This window comes from Leuciscus leuciscus (genome assembly GCF_965113295.1).
Source record: "Leuciscus leuciscus genome assembly, chromosome: 5".
NCBI lineage: Eukaryota > Metazoa > Chordata > Actinopteri > Cypriniformes > Leuciscidae > Leuciscus > Leuciscus leuciscus.
In genome coordinates, this window is record NC_138729.1 from 24,924,852 (window position 1) to 24,944,016 (window position 19,165).

General features: G+C 36.2%; 1 protein-coding gene across 4 annotated transcripts; it reads right to left on the reverse strand.

Moving 5' to 3' along the window:
- Positions 1-152: 152 nt before the first annotated feature.
- rufy3 (RUN and FYVE domain containing 3) lies at positions 153-17,255 on the reverse strand. Of its 4 annotated transcripts, XM_082169340.1 has the most exons (19): positions 16,792-17,255; positions 13,569-13,725; positions 9,563-9,736; positions 9,099-9,216; positions 8,921-9,022; positions 8,695-8,818; positions 8,481-8,545; positions 8,317-8,382; positions 8,138-8,207; positions 7,469-7,561; positions 6,742-6,825; positions 6,452-6,619; positions 5,865-5,962; positions 2,719-2,838; positions 2,011-2,134; positions 1,838-1,914; positions 1,720-1,744; positions 1,543-1,620; positions 153-912 (listed from the first exon to the last, which is right to left on the reverse strand). In XM_082169340.1, the coding sequence occupies exons 1-19, from the start codon at positions 16,828-16,830 to the stop codon at positions 769-771; spliced, it is 1,926 nt and encodes a 641-aa protein (XP_082025466.1). In that variant the 5' UTR covers positions 16,831-17,255; the 3' UTR covers positions 153-768. The 4 variants fall into 4 exon arrangements, with proteins under 4 accessions (XP_082025466.1, XP_082025465.1, XP_082025467.1 ...); XM_082169339.1 differs by lacking the exon at positions 13,569-13,725 and having other exon boundaries at positions 16,792-17,252; XM_082169341.1 differs by lacking the exons at positions 153-912; positions 1,543-1,620; positions 1,720-1,744; ... (2 more) ...; positions 2,719-2,838; positions 13,569-13,725 and adding an exon at positions 3,032-4,033 and having other exon boundaries at positions 16,792-17,252.
- Between the last annotated feature and the right edge of the window lie 1,910 nt (positions 17,256-19,165).

Consider the following 19,165-nt stretch of genomic DNA (forward strand, 5'->3'; position numbering starts at 1 on the left):
TTGTGAAATCTTTCATGCACTTCAAATATAGATATAAGTATGTTGTTTATCCCAGGCTTACCAAGCCAGTCCACCAACATTTAATTCTGCCATAAATGTTTGTTCATGCATTTATATATTGGTCATGTATAAAATTGGCTTAGACTGAAGAATCCACATTATAATAACATTTTATTGCATAGCTAATAAGAATAAAATACATTACATGTCAGGCATAAAACTACCTTTTATCTCATTATTTCATAACATTTTAATGTAGTGTTCCATAATATGCTGTTTTGTCTGAACTGTATCTTTTCCCACAATTTATGAACGTTGGACTCGAAGAGTTTAAAATGTTAATGTATGTGCCTTCTTCAGTGCATAGTTTTCAAAAAGCTGAAAATACTATCCTGTCTACAGTCGATCATCTTAATTCAGGTTTTTTTTTATTAAGACATCAATATTATGTTATTGTATCATCTTACTTGCAATATTAATTGATGGAAAAACAATTCAAGTACAAGAACTGCATAAATCCACTTGGTGGACAGCTTCACTCACCTGCAAGAATTATACGTTCTTAAAGCATTTCCAACAAAGAGCTGGTAAAAATCATCCCTTTTTGGCAAATGTGTGCAAAAAAAAAAAAAAAAAATCATGGATATGTTGTATAATTGAGATGCCCGAAACTGATAGATGATCCAGAATGTGATGTGCAATTTATGTACAGCACCATTTACGTTGATAAACCGTTAAAGCTACTGACAGGACAGTCTGTGCTCGACCTCAGGATGGGGAGGACCCGTACTGAAGCAGTAACTGTGAGTAGCAGACGTCACACACGTGCTCAGGGTTGATGGAGGAGGGCAGAGGGAGTTCATTAGCCATGCAGTTCTCACAGAACACGCCACTGCAGTTCTTGCATTGCCTCTGAAATAGTTCAAAAGATACACCACTTGTAAAACAGTTATATTCCATAGTTCTAATACTGACGATCGCAAAACGGTGCTTAACATGTATTATATTGTGCTTTAGTCATGGAGGGGAAAAAAAAACGGGAATATAGATAGAACAAAAGTATGTGTAATTTAAGTAATACATTTTAAATGTATTTAATTAATACAGTTAAAACTAATACTGTGAATTACTATTAAAACAACTTTTCTATTTTAAAATGTGATTTATTCATGTGATGGTAAAGCTGAATTTTCAGAAGCCGTTACTCCAATCTTCAGTGTTTCACATGATCCTTCAGAAATCATTCTAATAATCTATATTAAAAACAGTTGTGCGTCTTAATATTTTTGTGAAAACTGATATTTTTTATTAAAATCAAAATTAACTTTGATTAATTAGTTCAAAAGAACAGCATTTATTTTAAACACAATTATTTTGTACCATGTCAAATGTCTTTTCTGTCACTTTTGATCAATTTTATGTGTCCTTGCTGAATAAAAGTACTAATTTCTTTAAAACAAAATGTACTGACCCCAAACGTTTGAATGGAAGTGTAGTTCAATGATGTTTAATGAGGAATTTAGCGTTGGATTGCTTTGGTACCTTAGGTGTAGTCAGAGAGTCTTGATTTTCACACATCGGGCAGATGGAAGGGTCAACATCTTTACAAAGAGGCTGGTCCTATCAAATAAGAGAAATTCGTGAATGTTAAAATAAGAAATCTTTGCAGGGAACTTAAAAAAAAAAGATAATAATAGAAGAATTACTGATCAAATGTACCTGTTCATCTTCATGTGACAGTGTCCTGAGAGAAAGACAGTTTTAGTTTAATTTTGATAACATTGAAGTAAATAATTTCAGTTTTATGCAACTGGTTCTGCATTTAAGATAGACTTACAAACTGGAACTTAGACTTGACTTGTCCTCAAGTGCAGTACGCAATGTATAATTTTCTTTTTTGACAGACTCTAACTCCTATATAAAAACAAAAAGACTCTGAATTTCAGGGAACAGCACACTACATATAGTGAAAGCAACTGAATGGCACGATAGGTGGAAAGCAGGTCTCGCCTTTCTGATGTCATCCACGTGCTGCCTCATGTCTCTCTGCGGAGGCGTTTTTCCTAACAGAGCTTCAGAAGTTTGGCCTCCAGGATGCTCTCTCCATTTCTTGAGCTCTTGTTCCAAAATCCATCTATCACACCAAGAAAGACAAGGTATTGTTAACATAACTCTTTTGTGAGATGATGATTATAATTTCCACAACATTAGCCATGGCATCTGATACAATCATAACGACAACTAACTTATGTACTTCAGTCAGTATATAATGATAATACAATGTATATTTATAATTAAATTTATATTTGGTTTAACAATAAATTCATATTTTTTTTATCAAAATACAGTAAAAACTGTAATATTGTAATACATACTTTTCTATTTGAATATATTGTAAAATGTAATGTATCCCTGTGATGGCAAAGCTGAATATTCAGCATCATTACTCCACATACTGTCACATGATCCTTCAGAAATCATTCTAATATGCTGATTTGCTGCTCAAGAAACATATATTTTTATTATCAGTGTTGAAAAAATTGTGCTGCTTAATATTTTTGAACCTGACTAACACAAAACTCTTGAACAGTACTGTAAATGTAGAAATTACCATTATTATTCAATATTAGTTCATGATGCGTAATGAATCAATTAACAACGAACCAGATCTTTTACTTTCTAGATATTAGCCACTGAAACAAAACATATTCTCAGTACCTCTGCCGTCGTAACTGCTCAACCTCTTGCTGCAGACTCGCAATCTTGTCCCCAAACTCCTGCTTGAACAGTCGATTGGCCTCATCCGCCAGGTCCCGCTCTCTTTCTGCCTTTTTACATCTGAAGTTGGGCCACATTAACTTAATGAGGTGAAATGAAAACTTAACTGAACTAAAAAGCCATGGAAAAATGAAGATGATAAAAGGATAAAAAAGAACTGAGGGAGGAACTTAAAAGACAGCTAGAGAGGACAGGAGGAAACATGTGACTAGAGCAGAAACTGTAAATACTCAAGAAGACAAAGCAGTCTGACAAGTGTCTGATTTTTTTTTATTAAGCTATATTTGTACTACAGTTCACATCTATATTATGTCTACATACACTTCAGTCCGTTCACAAATTAGTGGATTTCATCATCCAGACTTTTTGCAGAATCTGTAAAGCTTGGTGTCACAAATATCTTTCCAAAGCTTCGACATTTGGCATCAACTACCACTGCATCAAATTCAGATTTCAATTAAGTTTACAATAAGCTGTAAAATAATTCAGGCACGCAATCTTGCACTCAACATCATTTCTTGCAAAAAAAGAGCTAACATAACCTCCTGAATATGCCTGAAAGAAACATATTCAGTTCATTTGTTTAGCTTGGGCATCCAAAGCACTCAACATCATCAAACTTAAGCAAGTAGGGTCAAATATTCAGGTCCAAGATTTTTGAGAGATCAACCAAAATTAACCGAATAATATGGTGTTGCATACTATAGACTATAGAGTAGAAAACGATTGTACGTTTTTGTTAGGAATGTTTCCCCCGTGCTGGACTGAAGTGTTTTATGGTTTTTATAATGCACCAACTTTGAGAATGTCCTGCTATCCTCTTTTTTTCAGTATTGAGAAGTAGAGATATAAGAGAGATGCATTTCCATTGCTTAAAATTAACGTCTGCCATCTTTGTTGTAAGATTGGCCAAAACAGCTGCATTTTACTTCGGTTAAAACATACAGAGGGAGACTAAAGACAGGAGCACTGGATCAGGCATACAATATTGAAAAATGAGGGTTGACGCAGAAGCAAGATCTGTAGTTTTCGGTCCGGTTCCAAGACAAAATAACGGCAATGGATCTGACACCCAGTAATAAAATAAATACCCTAGTCATCTATGTTATGCGAAATCAAACTGAAGATCAGATTTTTTTTTTCTTCTTTAATTTAGGCTTTTTTTGGAAACTATCCGGTGTTTTATTGCTGCCTCTGAAGGAGTTTTCCAGCAGCTGTGTTCAAGCTTCGTGCCTGTTTAGCCATGTCGTTCTCACTGCTCAGGAAAAATGAGTAGAAACACAAGAGAATGAGCATGCGACAAATGTCAAATGAACAGGTAAAAGCGAAGAAGGGATTAAGAGAAGACAGAGACAGAGAGCAGAAGTTATTTTTAGAAACAGACTGTTGACGACCTGTGGGAGGCAGCAATGTTTCTCAAAAAATTATAACAATTCTTGATTACCGATCTGAAATCGGCCCACCCTGAACAATTCATGCTTGGAAAATTATTGTTATAAACAGTGGGATTCAAAAATCCACATTGAAAGTCTATGATCAAAATCTAATTTCTCATTTGCTATAAAAAACTGTAACACTTTACAATAAGGTTCAATGTGTTGACTTTAGATTAATATTGTTAAAGTCCCCCTGTGATGAAAATCAAGATTTTAATGTTGTTTATATGTATATGAAGTGTTTTTATTATGCTTTAAGACAAACCATGTGCAAATTCATAAGTCATTGTCAACACCATTGCGGAGTATTTTCTCCTCAAAACTGCAGCGAACCAAAGACGGTCTCATAAACGCAGTTTGAAATCGCTGGCGTTTCTTACGTCACAAACTACCTTGTAACCAATCACGTCAATGTGTGATCGTCAACGAGTGGATCTCTGAGCTGGTACAAGTGAATGGAGGCGTATACTAAATGAAGCAAGGGTGTAGGAGTTACATTCAAGCTATTTTAAGGCATGAAGAGATTTTTTTTCAAGGAAAAAAACGTTTAAATATGTCATTTTGGTGATCAAGATGAGTTTTAAGGGATAAAATTATAGATTACAGGGGGACTTTAACTACAAATCATTTTAAAGCATACTTTAGATTAAAGGTGCCGTATATGTAATTTTGTTTTACTGCACTATAGCATAAAAATACCATATGTTAGCAGATATTTAGGAAACATGCCAAGTTCACATTCAAGTGTCTAAGAAAAACAATGCTGCAGCCAATTATTCTACTTTGAAATGTCGGAATGTCTGTTTTTGTTTTGGTCTGTGTGATTCCGCCCACTGCCAATTACCCAATAGTATTTCGTCACCCCAGGTTGCCAGTACTGTAGCCATGGAAGCCAGCAAACTAACTGGGTCAGAGATCGCAGATTATACTAGACTAAAAAGCCTCACCATCCATCTAAAAAGCTCTATGAAAAAAGGCATATTAAAACGCGGATAAATCAACTCATAAACTTACAGTGTTAGGCTCATTGCCTTCCATTGTCAATTGCACTCGTTCCTGTTGCATGTCCTTAAACTGGCAACCCGCGTGAGCGTCAAGTCTGAGGAGGAGCGGGCGGGAGAAATAACCCTCTCCAATATTTTGAATTTGGACTGTAGTATCCATTTCAACCGCTAGCAGTCAATATTACATACGGCACCTTTAATGTTAATTTATAAATATATACAGTACATAAAAATTAAATATATAAATTGTTCTTTAGTTAATGTTCAGTCATAATATATTAACAATAAATCAAATGTAAAAGCAATTAAGCATTATCACTGAATCATATTATTCTGTATTCTATCTGCATAACATCTGGGATTCAAAATCGAATTTCTTTTAAATCAATTCAAGACTATTTTTAGGTCATAGATCAAATTCTAAAAATGGTGGCATTGATCATTTGACTTTGTACAGACAGTCAGATGTTCTTCCTTTGCATTTTTACATAGAACTACAATTATGATACTATTAATATCATTTTTAATGAAAAAGGGTGTATTAAATCAGATTTTAGAAACAAGAGGCCTTTTCACTAGTGCTCTTAGACTTTACAGTATCCATGTCATGTGTAAATGCTGTGCTGATGTATTTATACTCTCTCACCTGCTCTCCAGCTGTTTAATAATGCTCCCCATCTGGTTTGTTTTCTCCTCCAAGCGGCTGATGATGTCACTCTTCTGTTTTGCACCGGTCTCTGAGCTCTACAGGCCAGACACACACCAATAACAAGCTACATCAAAAATAAATGCAGTTTTGCAACACTAGATTTGAGCAGTACTAATGCAGTTGTAATGTTCTTAATCTTACTAACAATTCCTCACATAAAAGCCATGTGAAGCAGCAGAAGGATTTCAGACAAATGTTCAGAACATTTTTAAACAATTGATGGTTAGTTACCCTATTATTTTATGTTGCTTCATAAAAAGTATATATCCCAAAAAAATATTTAGATTATACTAGTAAATTTGTAAGTTTTCTGCCAAGTTCAACACACTATGTGATTTGGCACTGTACGTCTACTTTCTTCTTTAAATTGGCAGTGTCCAATCAAATCACTTCGTTGTCACTCCACCATAGGTTAACCTGTTAATATGGGTGCTTACACAATGCTTTTGTTTGTCTATATAAATAAATAATTAAGAGTGTGCTCCCATGATAAACCTGTAAATTGTTTGTTTTTTCTCTCATACCTGTGACTTAACGGAGAGCTCATGGTTGAGTGTACGCAGTTCATCTAACTGCTGTCTGAGCTCCACCAAAGCGTCATGTTTTTCACAGATGTCCTTCTCTAGCATCTTCATGGACAACTCCATCTCTTGCTTCATCCCTATTTGTACCTCAAGCTCCTTCTCCACATCCTACACACACACAGGCTCTTAAGACTTCTCGAAAGAACTCTGACTCTATTCTTTGAAAAACCCACATCAGAGATGAATTTGAAGATGAGCAATTCACACACAGGCATTAATGTTTTACTCACCAGTCTGAGCTGAGTTTCCTCTTTGAGCTGTTTGCGAGTTTCTCCGAGCACTTGACCGTTTGCAGTACCATCTGCCCTTGATGCCTTCAGGAGGAACACAGGTCGAATATCAGACAACAGAGCAAAGCGAAACGAAACCAAAACAGTGTGTTATGACTGTGAACTCAGTGTGTGCTTACAAAAGTAAGCTTGTGGTTTACTTTTAAAGAAACCGTATGTAAGAAATGTATTTCAATTAATCATAAAATGGCCCTGATATGTCACTAGACATTAAGAATTCATGTTCATTTCAAACACTTATATCACTGACAACAGTAGTCCAACCAGGATATTGTCATTTAAAAGTGAAGTTGTAGGCCTCAACTGATGTTGATGTTGTCATGTTGTGTTTTGGCCTGAAGCTCCACCCTCCACCTATCTACCAATCACGAAGTCAGTAGTGTTTCGGCATCCGGGTTGCCAGCTCTGCTCTAGTTACCACAGCTGCAGCTACAAACGTGTCGGATAAAAAATGCCAGCATATCTGGCAACCTCTAGTCAGGGGGGAGGGGATACACCGCTCTACAGTAATTTGAAAGTGATTGCAGTAGCAGTTTTGGCCACAATCTTACATACGGTTCCTTTAAATAATGAGTAACATGCAGTCAATCATTGTTGTTTGATTGAATGATTGTTAACAGTCAGTCCTTCAGTGATATTACTGTGGGTTCAACACAATGTTGTTCACCTTGCGACTAGACTCCACAAAGTAAGAACTTTCCTCCTTCACTCTTTCCAGGTCCTCCTGCAGAGTGATGATCCTGTTGTTTGCGACAGCAAGCTAAGTAACAAGAACATTCTATTTTATTTATTTATTTTTAAAGAAAGTAATACATTTATTCAGCAAGGACACATTAAATTGATCAAAAGTGACAGTAAAACATTTATAATTTCACAAAAGATGTCAAACAAATACAGTTCTTTTGAACTTTCTATTCATCAAAGAATCCTGAACGATGTACCAAAGTTTCCACAAAACTATTAAGTAGCACAAATGTTTTCAACAATTGATAATAATGAGAAATTTTTTTAAAGAAAAATTCTTGAGCAGCAAATCAGCGTATTAGAATGATTTCTGAAGGATCATGGTACACTGAAGACAGGAGGAATAACTGAATTCAGCCTTGCCATCACAAGAATAAAATACATTTTAAAACAGTAATTTTAAATTGTAATAATATTTCACAATTTAACTGTTTTTACTATTTACTGTTTTGATCAAATAAATGCAACCTTGGTGAGCATAAGAAACTGTTGAACGGTAGTGTGAATTCAATTCTATTTCATTTAAATCATTTATCGGTCATGTATTTCCCATAAACTTCAGTAATCCATTAAGTTATAATTATAACCCCACCTCCTCTGTAAGTTTTGTGTTGGACTTTTCCAGCGCATCCACTTTGGCTTGCAGATTATTCACTGACGCACTGGGAAAGGGGAATTAAAAGTGACAATGTGAGATTGCTAATGGTTTCCAAATGAGCAGCTACTTACAATCACAACCCACAAGGCTGATGTTGGGTAAAGCAACTGCACCTTAAATGTCTGTTCAGTTCCTCCACGTAATTCTTCTGGTCAAGAATAGCTGTAATCTGTCCATCGCTGCAAGCAAAGAGCAGCTTTAGACTTTTCACAACGAGTCCAAAAGCTGTCAGACTAAAACAACTAGCTTCCATTGAGGAAGTTGAACTTAGACTTACCCCTCTGTGCTTTTGCTACTGTGCGCACCATCTTTCAGATACATGGAAAAGTCTATGACTCCAACCTATAAACAGAGTAAAAGAGATCTAATTACCCTGTAAACACAAATAAATTAACTTTTTGGCAAGCACACTTTAGAAAATAACATTGACAGCGAAGTTGTTCTATCATCTGTTGTCCTCCATTGCTTGTGTTCAGTAAAAAGTAACTAACCTGTGAGTCTAAATCTTCTCCCTTCATACACAAGTTAGCATCAATGACATTCAGGCCCACCAACAGCCCAGCGATCACGGCTCCTTCCTCCTCCATCATAAGAGCGTTGGGCTCATAGAATTCACTGAGGAAAGCAACAACAGCAAATATAAGACGTTGAAAAAAAAATGGATTGCAAGACCACAATTACAGCTTTTATATTAAAGACCAAAGGCAGGAACTGTACCTGAGCAGGTCTTTTCGGTTGATGATGGTCTTCATGTAATCTGAGAGCTTCTTCTGCATCAAGGCCAGGCGAAGCCATGCTCTGCCTCTTCCTAGCGGGGTTCTGAGATAAAAAAAACAACTTCAGATTTCGAGAAACAAAATAAAATACCACGTTCAAGTTGAAGATGTTTTCTTACTTGAGCCCAGGAAGGTCTTTGACACTGGCCGTGATCTCACCAGCTTCTGGAGTCAACTTTTCTACAAGCTCCAAAGGACCCCAAAAAGACTTATTTTGACCAAGGAACGTCTTCTTACCTAAAAAACAGGAGACCTTTAGAAAAAGAAAACCTGGAGACAGACTGAGACAAAGAAATAAACCTGTTAAAGACTTGGTTTCACTGTACTGTACATTAAATGTCCCAACCATGGTGTAGTTGCACAATAACTGTCAAGGTTAAGCATTACAAAACAAAACCCACTGGTACACTGTACTTACGGGATTATAAATGGTATACACAACACACCAAAGTACTGTGCAATCAGTAACTGTCAAAATGAATGAACAAATGATCATGTCATTATTACGTAAAGGACATAAATGATGACCAGAGATTACTCTGCTGCGGACAGTGGAATTATGGTTGGGATTTTTTCTGCTTACTTTTCAGTCCATGTTTCAGGCAGTGCTCCATGACGACAAAAAACTGCTGCAACGGGGCATAGTCCGAGTCAAGCGTGCGGCCCAGGTTCAGTGCGGACTCGATCAAGCCCTTGATGCTCAGCTTGGCCATGTTCATCAGGTTAAGCCTCTCGATGGCAATGGGATCTTTGGGATCTGGAGGAAAACAGAAATTCAAACATTATGTTAGATATGATACAATTCTCTCACTGTGACTTCTCCTACACACAGTATTTAACATGATATGAGAGCAGTATATGAGAGTTTGGACTAGAGAACTGTCCATTGACTACGACTACATGGTTTCCTCTAAACCTGGCAACAACAAAAAAATAATAATCTGGTTGATGCCATGTGAAATGCATCAGATGCGGACTGATTGCATTCCAACATGCAATAAAATGTTCAGATTAAAGAGCGTCTTGATACAACAAATTATCGTTTTGTTTGCAGTTGTTTTCAAATGTAATATCCATCCAACCTTACAATGCATCACAACTTACATTAACTATAGTTAACCAATTTTCAGTTCTCAAGCCTCACCCTGTCTGATCCAAAACACACCCACAGTAATGCAATCATTTCATCATCAAGACTCTCAATCTATGTCTGTTAGCAAATAGCAGTGACCTTTTTATGAGCACAGCAATGGGAAAGAGAAAGACTGATAAAACAAAAAGAGGAGTTTCCCTTTAAGATTGCTTGGGTTGACTTTATAAATGGGCCAAGATGAGCTAATTTGGCATTTAGTCAAATTTCTCATTATCTCAGTGCATTTACATAGCTCAAAACAATAAAAAAAAATCTCATTACTTTTCATTGGGTCATTTTTCACAGCACACTGACTCCCTAATGCAAAGTTAAAAATGAAGACGTTCAAAGACCTTGATATTTTTGTATAGAATCGCTAATGCAAAGACAAAAACGAAGACATTCAAAGGCCATGAAATTAACAGGAAAGCCAACAGATAGCTTTCAACAGGTACGAATGAAAGACCTTCTTGGTGTAGCTTCACACAGTCACACAGGAAAGAGTGAGTTATACAAACAAAGGTTATACAAACTACAAAAAAAAAAAAAAAAGTCTGTCTGTAAACACAGAGATTTTCTTATCGATATATAAGAAGTCTCTGAATCATAAACATTTAATGTCTTTTAGAAGCTTTGAAGAGCTTAGAAAATCCGAAGAGCCAGAAGTTTAGCATGAATGCTGGCAAAACCATGCGATAAAAAAGTCAAATCAGCCAGAGAATGGGGTGGGGCAGTGAGACAGCCAAAAAAAAACAGGCCAGACGAGAGTATTCCAGCCAAATGGGTAGCCAGATATTCTGCTAGCTACAAAGATAGCTAGCAATAAAAAAGTCACAGACACAAAGCTATTGACGGAAACATCAAACCAAAAAACAGGAAGGGAGATAAGACATTGAAAAAGATACAGACAAAGAAAACAACAAAAGAACATGAAGGTAAAGCTTCGGAAGCTGTGGTGCGAATGTGCTGTTCAGGGAGGCTGGTTCGGTAAAGACAGGGCGGCGCGGCCACGCCTGCTGTGGTTTTAGGATGGTGCCCGAGGCAGGGATGAGGTGGACTGGGGAAAGTGATGCCACCATACGCACCTTTAAACTCATCAAGCATTTGCATTTGCTCCACCAAATCTGTGAAATCCTCCCATGAGTCTTTGCAAAAGGCAATGGAAAACAGAAAAAAAGCAGAAAAGGATTGGGTCATGCACATCATGGGAGTAAAACAAAGCAACAACAAGAGACACATCATGTTGTAGGATGTTTGGTTGTAGAGTCTTATCAACAGAGCCAAGCTCTCTCTCTCTCTATTCTCACTGTCATACATTAGAGCAAATATATTCCTAGTGAATAACTTCAGAAACACTATAACAGAGACTAATAATAGCAAGCAGAGTGTTGATGGTCATTAAGAGCCACTATAATATGTCAGCAATTCTGGATTGGAAGACAGTTACTATGAAGTCGTTTGACTACACTAGACAAAGGGGTTCTTGCCCTGGAAGACTCATTGCATCTTATCTAAATCCATTTGTTTGTCAGAAGGCCTCAGAGGAAATAATGTAATATTTAATCTTTATCCACAGCACTAGAAATCATATCCTTAAGGTTTCATTATGGCTTTAAATGGATAGTTCATAAAAAAAGGAAAAAAATATGTCATTCATTTATTCACCTTCATGTCACTCCCAACCTGTGTGACTTTCTTTCTTTTTTGAAACATAATACAAGATATTTGGAGAAATTGTCTTTTTTTTCTCTCCATAAAATCTAAGTTAATTGTAAACAAAACTATCTCGTTACAAATTTTTTTTTTTACTTTTATGTTTCAAAGAAAAAAGTAAGTCATACAGATAAGGAACAACATGAGGTTGAGTAAATGATGACAGAAATTTCATTTTGGATGAACTATCCCTTTAAGATCTTCTTTGTCACTTAGCTGTAGGAAAAAAAAAAGAAAAAAAAAAATCAAATGACACTTAATGAGGAAGAGCAGTGCATTACAAAGAATGTCTGCAAGCAGGGAAACAGACCAAGGGGAAAATGGCAACTACCGGTAACTAATGTTTACTGATTTGCACAATGGATTAATTGAAGAGAACATTTGTTATAAAACATCTATGAAGAAAAGTTACTGTCTTGACTTCATCTGGCTCTGGAAACTGACCTAAAGTCAAAGTCAAAATAAAATGTTTTATGCCATATGTTTATTACAATGAGATAGTGAGGAGACAAATAAGTCACACAGTGCAAAGGTGATGCAATTCTTGGAAACGTATGACCAATAAACAACTACTACTAGACAAATCTATAAACAGACTTATCCTTGTCTTGCTACATGCCTGCTTCCTCCTCACTCAATGCACAGAAAACACATTAGACTGAGATAACTGTTGCTATTAGCATGTAGATTCTGGTCTCTACTGCCCTAATCCCTATAAGACATTTGATTGAGTAGGAATCTCGGGCACGTTTCCAAGGCAACAAAATTGTGTCCACATGACTGTGTTTCCTGATGTCCTCTTTTAACCTTTGGCACAGTAAGCCGTGACTCTCCAGCAATGCACTGGATTAGCAAAACAATTGTGAGCTCTGACACACTATTCAACACTATTCCAAAAAAAAAAAATATATATATATATATAGTGAAAAATATATATTTTTCTTTACAAAAGTGAATAAATAAAAAACAAATTGTAAGCAATTTTGTAAAATGCCTTTTATTTTTATTAAAAACAACAAAAATGTGGGGGGGGGGGGATATCAAACTATATTAAGTCATTTGTTAAGCCCATTCACACCAAGGACGATAACTATGACTATAACATTTTAATAATTGTTCTAATTCTGAGAATAGGGAAGTCCATAGCACAGCTTTATTGATAACCACAACATCATTAGAATCACTTTCAGAACTATTTTTTCCAGCTGATGAACAATAAAAAACATGGACAGCCAATCAGAATCCTGACTTTAAAGAAGAACTCTAAGAACAGAATGTTACAGTTCATATGCATGTATGCTAATATAATTAGCCTTAAAGTTATCTTTATAGTCATCATTTTTGGTGTGAACAGGCCTTTATAGTCATTTAAAAATATATGATCAAGAATCCAAATATCTTAATAATAGTCTAAATGGAGTTACAGTTTGTCAAAAACTGATTTATTTTTATTATTTCATTGGAGGGACTTTCATTCTGGTGGATTTTCCCAACAGTGTGATGCACATGCTTAATTTGTTCGACATGACAATTTAACTGGACAACTTAACTATAAAACAGCATATGAATAGCATCATTCAAATCATTCAGTGGGAAACAAACCTTCACAACCACTTGTGCTCCTTAAAAACTACATTTCCAGGCAGGCCTGCGGGAACGCTGAGAGCATGATGGTGGAAGGTTGGGCCAGCACCGCCCAGTACGATAAGAGCAACGGAGGCCTAGTGATGCTGTGCGCGCCTACCTTCATGAGCAGGCTCGGGATCAGGCGTGAGCGAGATGTCGTTGAGCTCACGCAGGCACAGCCATTCCCCATCCACCGACACGCGGAAGTTGCATAGGTAGATGGTCTCTCGGGCAGCCTGTGTGATCTTGTCAGTAGTGGGGGTGGGGGCATCGCTCTGGGGAGTCAGATCAGACATGGTGACTCAGCTGATCGCTGCTGCGACGACAACAACACTTACGATGGCGGCCGTCAGCAAAGAGTCAGGTGCAGGGGAATAGAAATAATGACTTCTTTTTAAAAATCCAGTCCAAGTAAGAGTCTTCTCCAGGACAAAGGAGGATGGGAAAAAGAGACAAGGAAAACAAAGGGGGAAGAGAAAAAAAATCAACCAGCAGTCCACGCCAAACCTGACCGAAAGGATGCTATTCTTCTGGGGCTCAACGGCCTCGTCTTGCGAATGAGCAGCGACTGCTAAAATCCTCCGTGTGAATAAAGGCTTCAGTGCTCTCTGGCTCAGCACAGCCAGGGGATTGAGATGCTGTATGAGCCTCAGTGGAGCTACAATCAGAGATATCTCTCTCTCTCTCTCTCTCTCTCTCTCTCTCTCTCCCTTACAGCCCAGCTGCTTGCATTCACCGGATTGGCTGCACGTGCTGCAAATGGGAGGGTGTTAACCAATATGGCCGCCGTGATGCTGAGGAGAATTGTGGGAGTCACGTGAGCAGATGGTGGAGGGGGCAAAGTTCCCGAGAGGCCTAGATGGGGGGGGAGGAGCTGTTGCCAATGATCCAAATGCTGAACAAGAGAAGTATGGAAGCCCTACTGATTGAGAACCAGAACACTGCTGATAAAGCTGCGGTTTACTGAACAACATCTTTAGGAGGAGCAAGATGGCACTTAGTGTAAAATTAAACTGTGTATGAAACAAACAAGTAGCTAAAATTCTACAGACACAACACGTGATATGTGTGACTATTTTTGCTGAACATTTGGGATGGTGATGTAGATATGACACGGTAGGCCTTAAAAAAAATGGGGTTTGAATATTAGAAGTAGCCTAATCTATTAACCTCATTAATTATTTACAAAAGAAAAGCACTCATGCAGGAAACCGATCCATTTATAACACATATTGTGTAACACATGTTGGGTACGGAAATACACTACGGTTCAATTTGAACTATTTTAATTATTTTAAAGAAATGAATACATTTATTCAGCAAGGACGCAAAAATGAATCAGAAGTAACAGTGTTACAGAAGATTATATGGTTGCTTTGAACTTTCTAATCTATATATGAAAAGACTATCTATACATGATACAGAAAAACTGTATCATGGTTTCCACAAAAATATTAAGCAGCAGAACGGTTTTCAACATTGATAATAATAGGAAATGTTTCTTCAGCAACAAATCAGCACATTAGAATGATTTCTGAAGGATCATGTGACACTGAAGACTGGAGTAATGATGCTGAAAATTCGACTTTGCCATCACAGGAGGAGCAAAAAGGACTTTTTCGAAATATATTCACAAATCAGTTAGACCTACTTTAAATTGTAATGATAACACAATATGACTTTATAATATGATTTTATCCATGCAGCCTTGGTGAGCATAAGAGAATTCTTACAATTTTATTTTATTTTTTTACCTTACCGACCCCAAACATGTGTATCATAGTGTTGTATCTCTAAAACTAGGCATGTAAATGAAAATACCAAATTCATTTTCACCTGAGAGTAATGTCATCATTCAGTGATGCAATACTGAATCAGTTTATCTCAATCTTAGTGAGATAAATCATTACAGAAAATGAACCATAATACTGCATTGCATTAATTCACAAATTGCAAAAAACAAAAAAGAGACAATGGGCTACATTGGTCTGATTTAAGAAAAATTATATATATTTAGTTTTCATTTAAGTACAATTTAACCATAAAACCAACAACAACTTCTTGGCTCACAATACCCTAGCATTTACTATTTTTCAGCTTCTCAAATATGTCAGCTATAGTAGATTTATAGGACAGCGAACTGTTAACTGGTTGCACACAAAATCTCAGCAGATGCATTAGGCTATGTCCTCCAAGAACTGTTTGCATATGGTTTCATGAATTATATGTATTCAGATACCCTCTGTTGACATACTCATGTTGCTTTTTGCAGCATGCATATTTAGATGTGGGCAATGATATAAAAAGAACAGAATTATTGGTGATTGGATGTAACATCACACACCATTAATTATTAAAAATGGCATTTAAAAGACCGGTCCAGTGTAATGGCCACTATACCACAGAGGATTAAAAAAATCTATGTTTTACTGCAGAAGCATAGCCTAATTTAAAAACTCAGAAAACCAAGTGACGAATTACGCAGACAACAGTTTTGAGCATCACATGCGCATTCCAACCGTTTCCAGCGTGAAACCCCAAAATGCTGATCACTAGCAATTGATAAACAACTATCTGACAATTACAACCGCCAGACTAAACCTAAACATGCAGTTCTCATCATGAACATGACCTCAAAGATTAAGAGTTTATCTGAACTGTGTATTATTTGTGGACAATAAAGGGAGAGTTCACCCAAAAATGAAAATTCTCTCATCATTAACTCACAAGTTGCTCCAAACCTGTATGAATTTCTTTCTTCTGCTGAACACAAAAGAAGATATTTTGAAGAATGTCAGTAACCAAACAGTTGATGGACCCCATTGACTTCCATACTATGAAAAACAAAAAAACACTATGGAAGTCAAAGTGGTCTAATCAACTTTTTGGTTAACAGCATTCTTCAAAATATCTTCTTTTGTGTTCAGCAGAAGAAAGAAATTCATCCAGGTTTGGAATAACTTGAGAGCTACATTACATTTTTGTGTGAACTATCCCTTTAAGACTGTTACAGCACAGATGATAGTCATCTTCATCCATAAAACAGCTGTTGTTTCCATGCGAGCTGATGACAGTTTGTGCCATGGGTGTATTATTTATTGCTGATGAATTAGAAGTCAGAAATTAAAGAAAAACGACCATTCTAAGAAAGACACAGTCTGAAACTGAACAGCAAAAATGCAAGCTTGCATAAACGCTGCAGTGACTGTCATTGTACGGTGTTGTTGACATTGAAACATAAGGCTTAGGCTGTCAAATATTGCTGGATGTTCAAGTGAAGCAGACACCATCACATTCTATTAAATAAACCCATAATGCAGACGATCATATCATATACTCACTTCTTGTTTTCTTGTTAGTCTTCTCAATCTGGAATTCATATCGCACTGGTGAAGGAAGAGAAGTGCTCGTCTGTGTAAACTGTATAGTGCTAACGTTACTTGAGTTATAAGTTAGCGCTTCCTTAAAGTAAATCACCGAGGCCGGAGAAAGCGACTCCTCTGGACTGTTGACTGCATGTCCATCGGTGTCCTTCATGTGGGGTTTGAGAAATTCATTAGATGACACTAAAGTTTCGGAAACTTCCGCGCTGTGCTGCTCCGATGCTCCTGAGCTTTGGTCCGCCATCTTCAGTTCAAAATTCATGTGACCACTATGCGTCATCCCATTCAGCTCTCGTGTGAAGCAAACTCGTGTTTATCCAAGACTGTTTTAGGATAGTTATATATTACGACTCGGCAACTTTTAGCCGTATTGTTTCAAAATGTTCAGCCAAACAAAAAAGAAATAAAAAATGTTGGTCATACAGCATGACGTAGAAGATCAGCTGGGCGAGAGCATTTAAAGGAACAGCAGCAGCAGCATCAGTACACTTTGACCTCAATATAGCGGGACGATAAATAACTTCACAACCACTTCACAACAGTATACTGTAGACCTATGAGCATGTGTGGAGTGCTGGGTAGTAATTGGTTACATCATGTAATCTGGATTACATAATCTGATTCCAAAAATACATGTAATTAGATTAGATTACATTTTAAAATACTGGTAATCAGACTAGTTAGGTTACTTTTTTATTGATTACATGTAATCCTCACATGTACATCATTCATAATACATTTATTCTCCCTACTACTTCTTTTTAAATTTTTACCTTATCCTATAAGCAAAAATAACAATGCTAGGCTATACGATGTTTGTATATTATTCCAGGTTTGTGGAATTGCAAACACAGACCAGCCACTAGTCATGAGTAGGTCTACTGAAAACTGAGACCCACGCAGCATTTGATCACTGGTTTTTACAAAAATCATTTCACTTTTAAGAAAGGTTTTCTCAACATTGCATATCTAATCAACTCCTGACAAACACATTAATTAGTATTATTTAATTATCATTCAGTGGGTCATTTAACCATGTATTACTTCTTCTTTGGAAGTATTTAGTCTTTTTACACATTAAAATGTACAAATTCACATCATCTAATATTTACATGCAATGCAGAGATGAACTTTTTTTTGTATGAACCTCTTTGACCTAATATATTTACTTGAAGTAAGTTAGGTCAATAATAAAATTAAGTCAATAATAATAATAATAATAATAACTACTAATAAAATTAAGTTCACTGTTGTATGATGTCAGTTAATGGTCACATAGCATGCAGATAAATAAATTATTAAGAGTTTTATTTTTGATTCTTTTTATTAAAAAAAATATATATATATAAAAAAAAAATCATGTTTATGATTTTCATTAAACTCATGAACCCCATGCAGTTCCATCAGGAACCCTAGTCTTGGAAACCCTGAAAAAAAACAAGAAAGAAAAAAACATGATGAAAACATGCAGAAAAGTAGTAAGGAATAAATTGGAGGAAAATACTTCCCATTAACGTTAAAATAATGATTACAAGGACTAAACTATAACCTCATAGTTACAGTTTTTTCCAATTGCTAACACACTAATATGGCATGCACAGCACAATTATTAAAACTGACACACAGAGAGCAAAACCTCTTCTCAAGTCTCCAAAAGTCTAAACACATTTTCTGCTTTACACACATTTTGCCATTCAAAATGGCACTTTTTAAATGCACTGTACACGGTTCTCTGCATAAGACACAACAATCTGACATAAAGTCACATGTTTTCCTTTTCAAAACACTGCCATTCAAAATGACACTACATGAGCTAATTGGCCGATACAATGTGCACCTGACCAAACACCTCAATGGTTCATTGTTACAGTTTTTCTCAATTGCTAAATCACAATTTTCTGAAAACATTAAGCACAAAAAATCATCTTCAAGCACTATTTACAAACCTCTGACTCCTCTTGCAAAATAAAACTTTCGCCTCAAAACAGTTTTACCTGTGTTCAAAATCAAACACTGCTCTCAAATCATAAACAAAGTGATCAAAATGATATACACTATCAAGCAGTCAGTAAACAATACACCAAAAAATAGAAAACACATTGTTCAAAACATATAGTTCTCGAAAGATATCTATGGACTGCTATTCTGTTTGTAGACTTACCCGTGACACCTTACTGTACCATCAAAAAGTTCATTTGTGACATACTGTATGACTGCACTTGATAAAAGGAAATAAAAACAAAAGTAAAAAAAATAAATATATATAGTTCTCGGGGAGAAGTACATTTTTAATCTCAAAACAAATTTCATATTTTTCCGTTATTGTCTTTTG

What these genes read in the sequence shown, in the direction of transcription:
- rufy3 (XM_082169339.1), bottom strand. Translation starts at nt 17,113, where the DNA reads ATGACGCATAGTGGTCACATGAATTTTGAACTGAAGATGGCGGACCAA. An exon ending in TTGTGGAGTCTAGTCGCAAG is followed by an intron (nt 6,826 to 7,468) that starts GTGAACAACATT and finishes TTCCTCCTGAAG; the next exon opens with GCATCAAGGGCAGATGGTAC. An exon ending in GAGCAGTTACGACGGCAGAG is followed by an intron (nt 2,135 to 2,718) that starts GTACTGAGAATA and finishes TTGGTGTGATAG; the next exon opens with ATGGATTTTGGAACAAGAGC.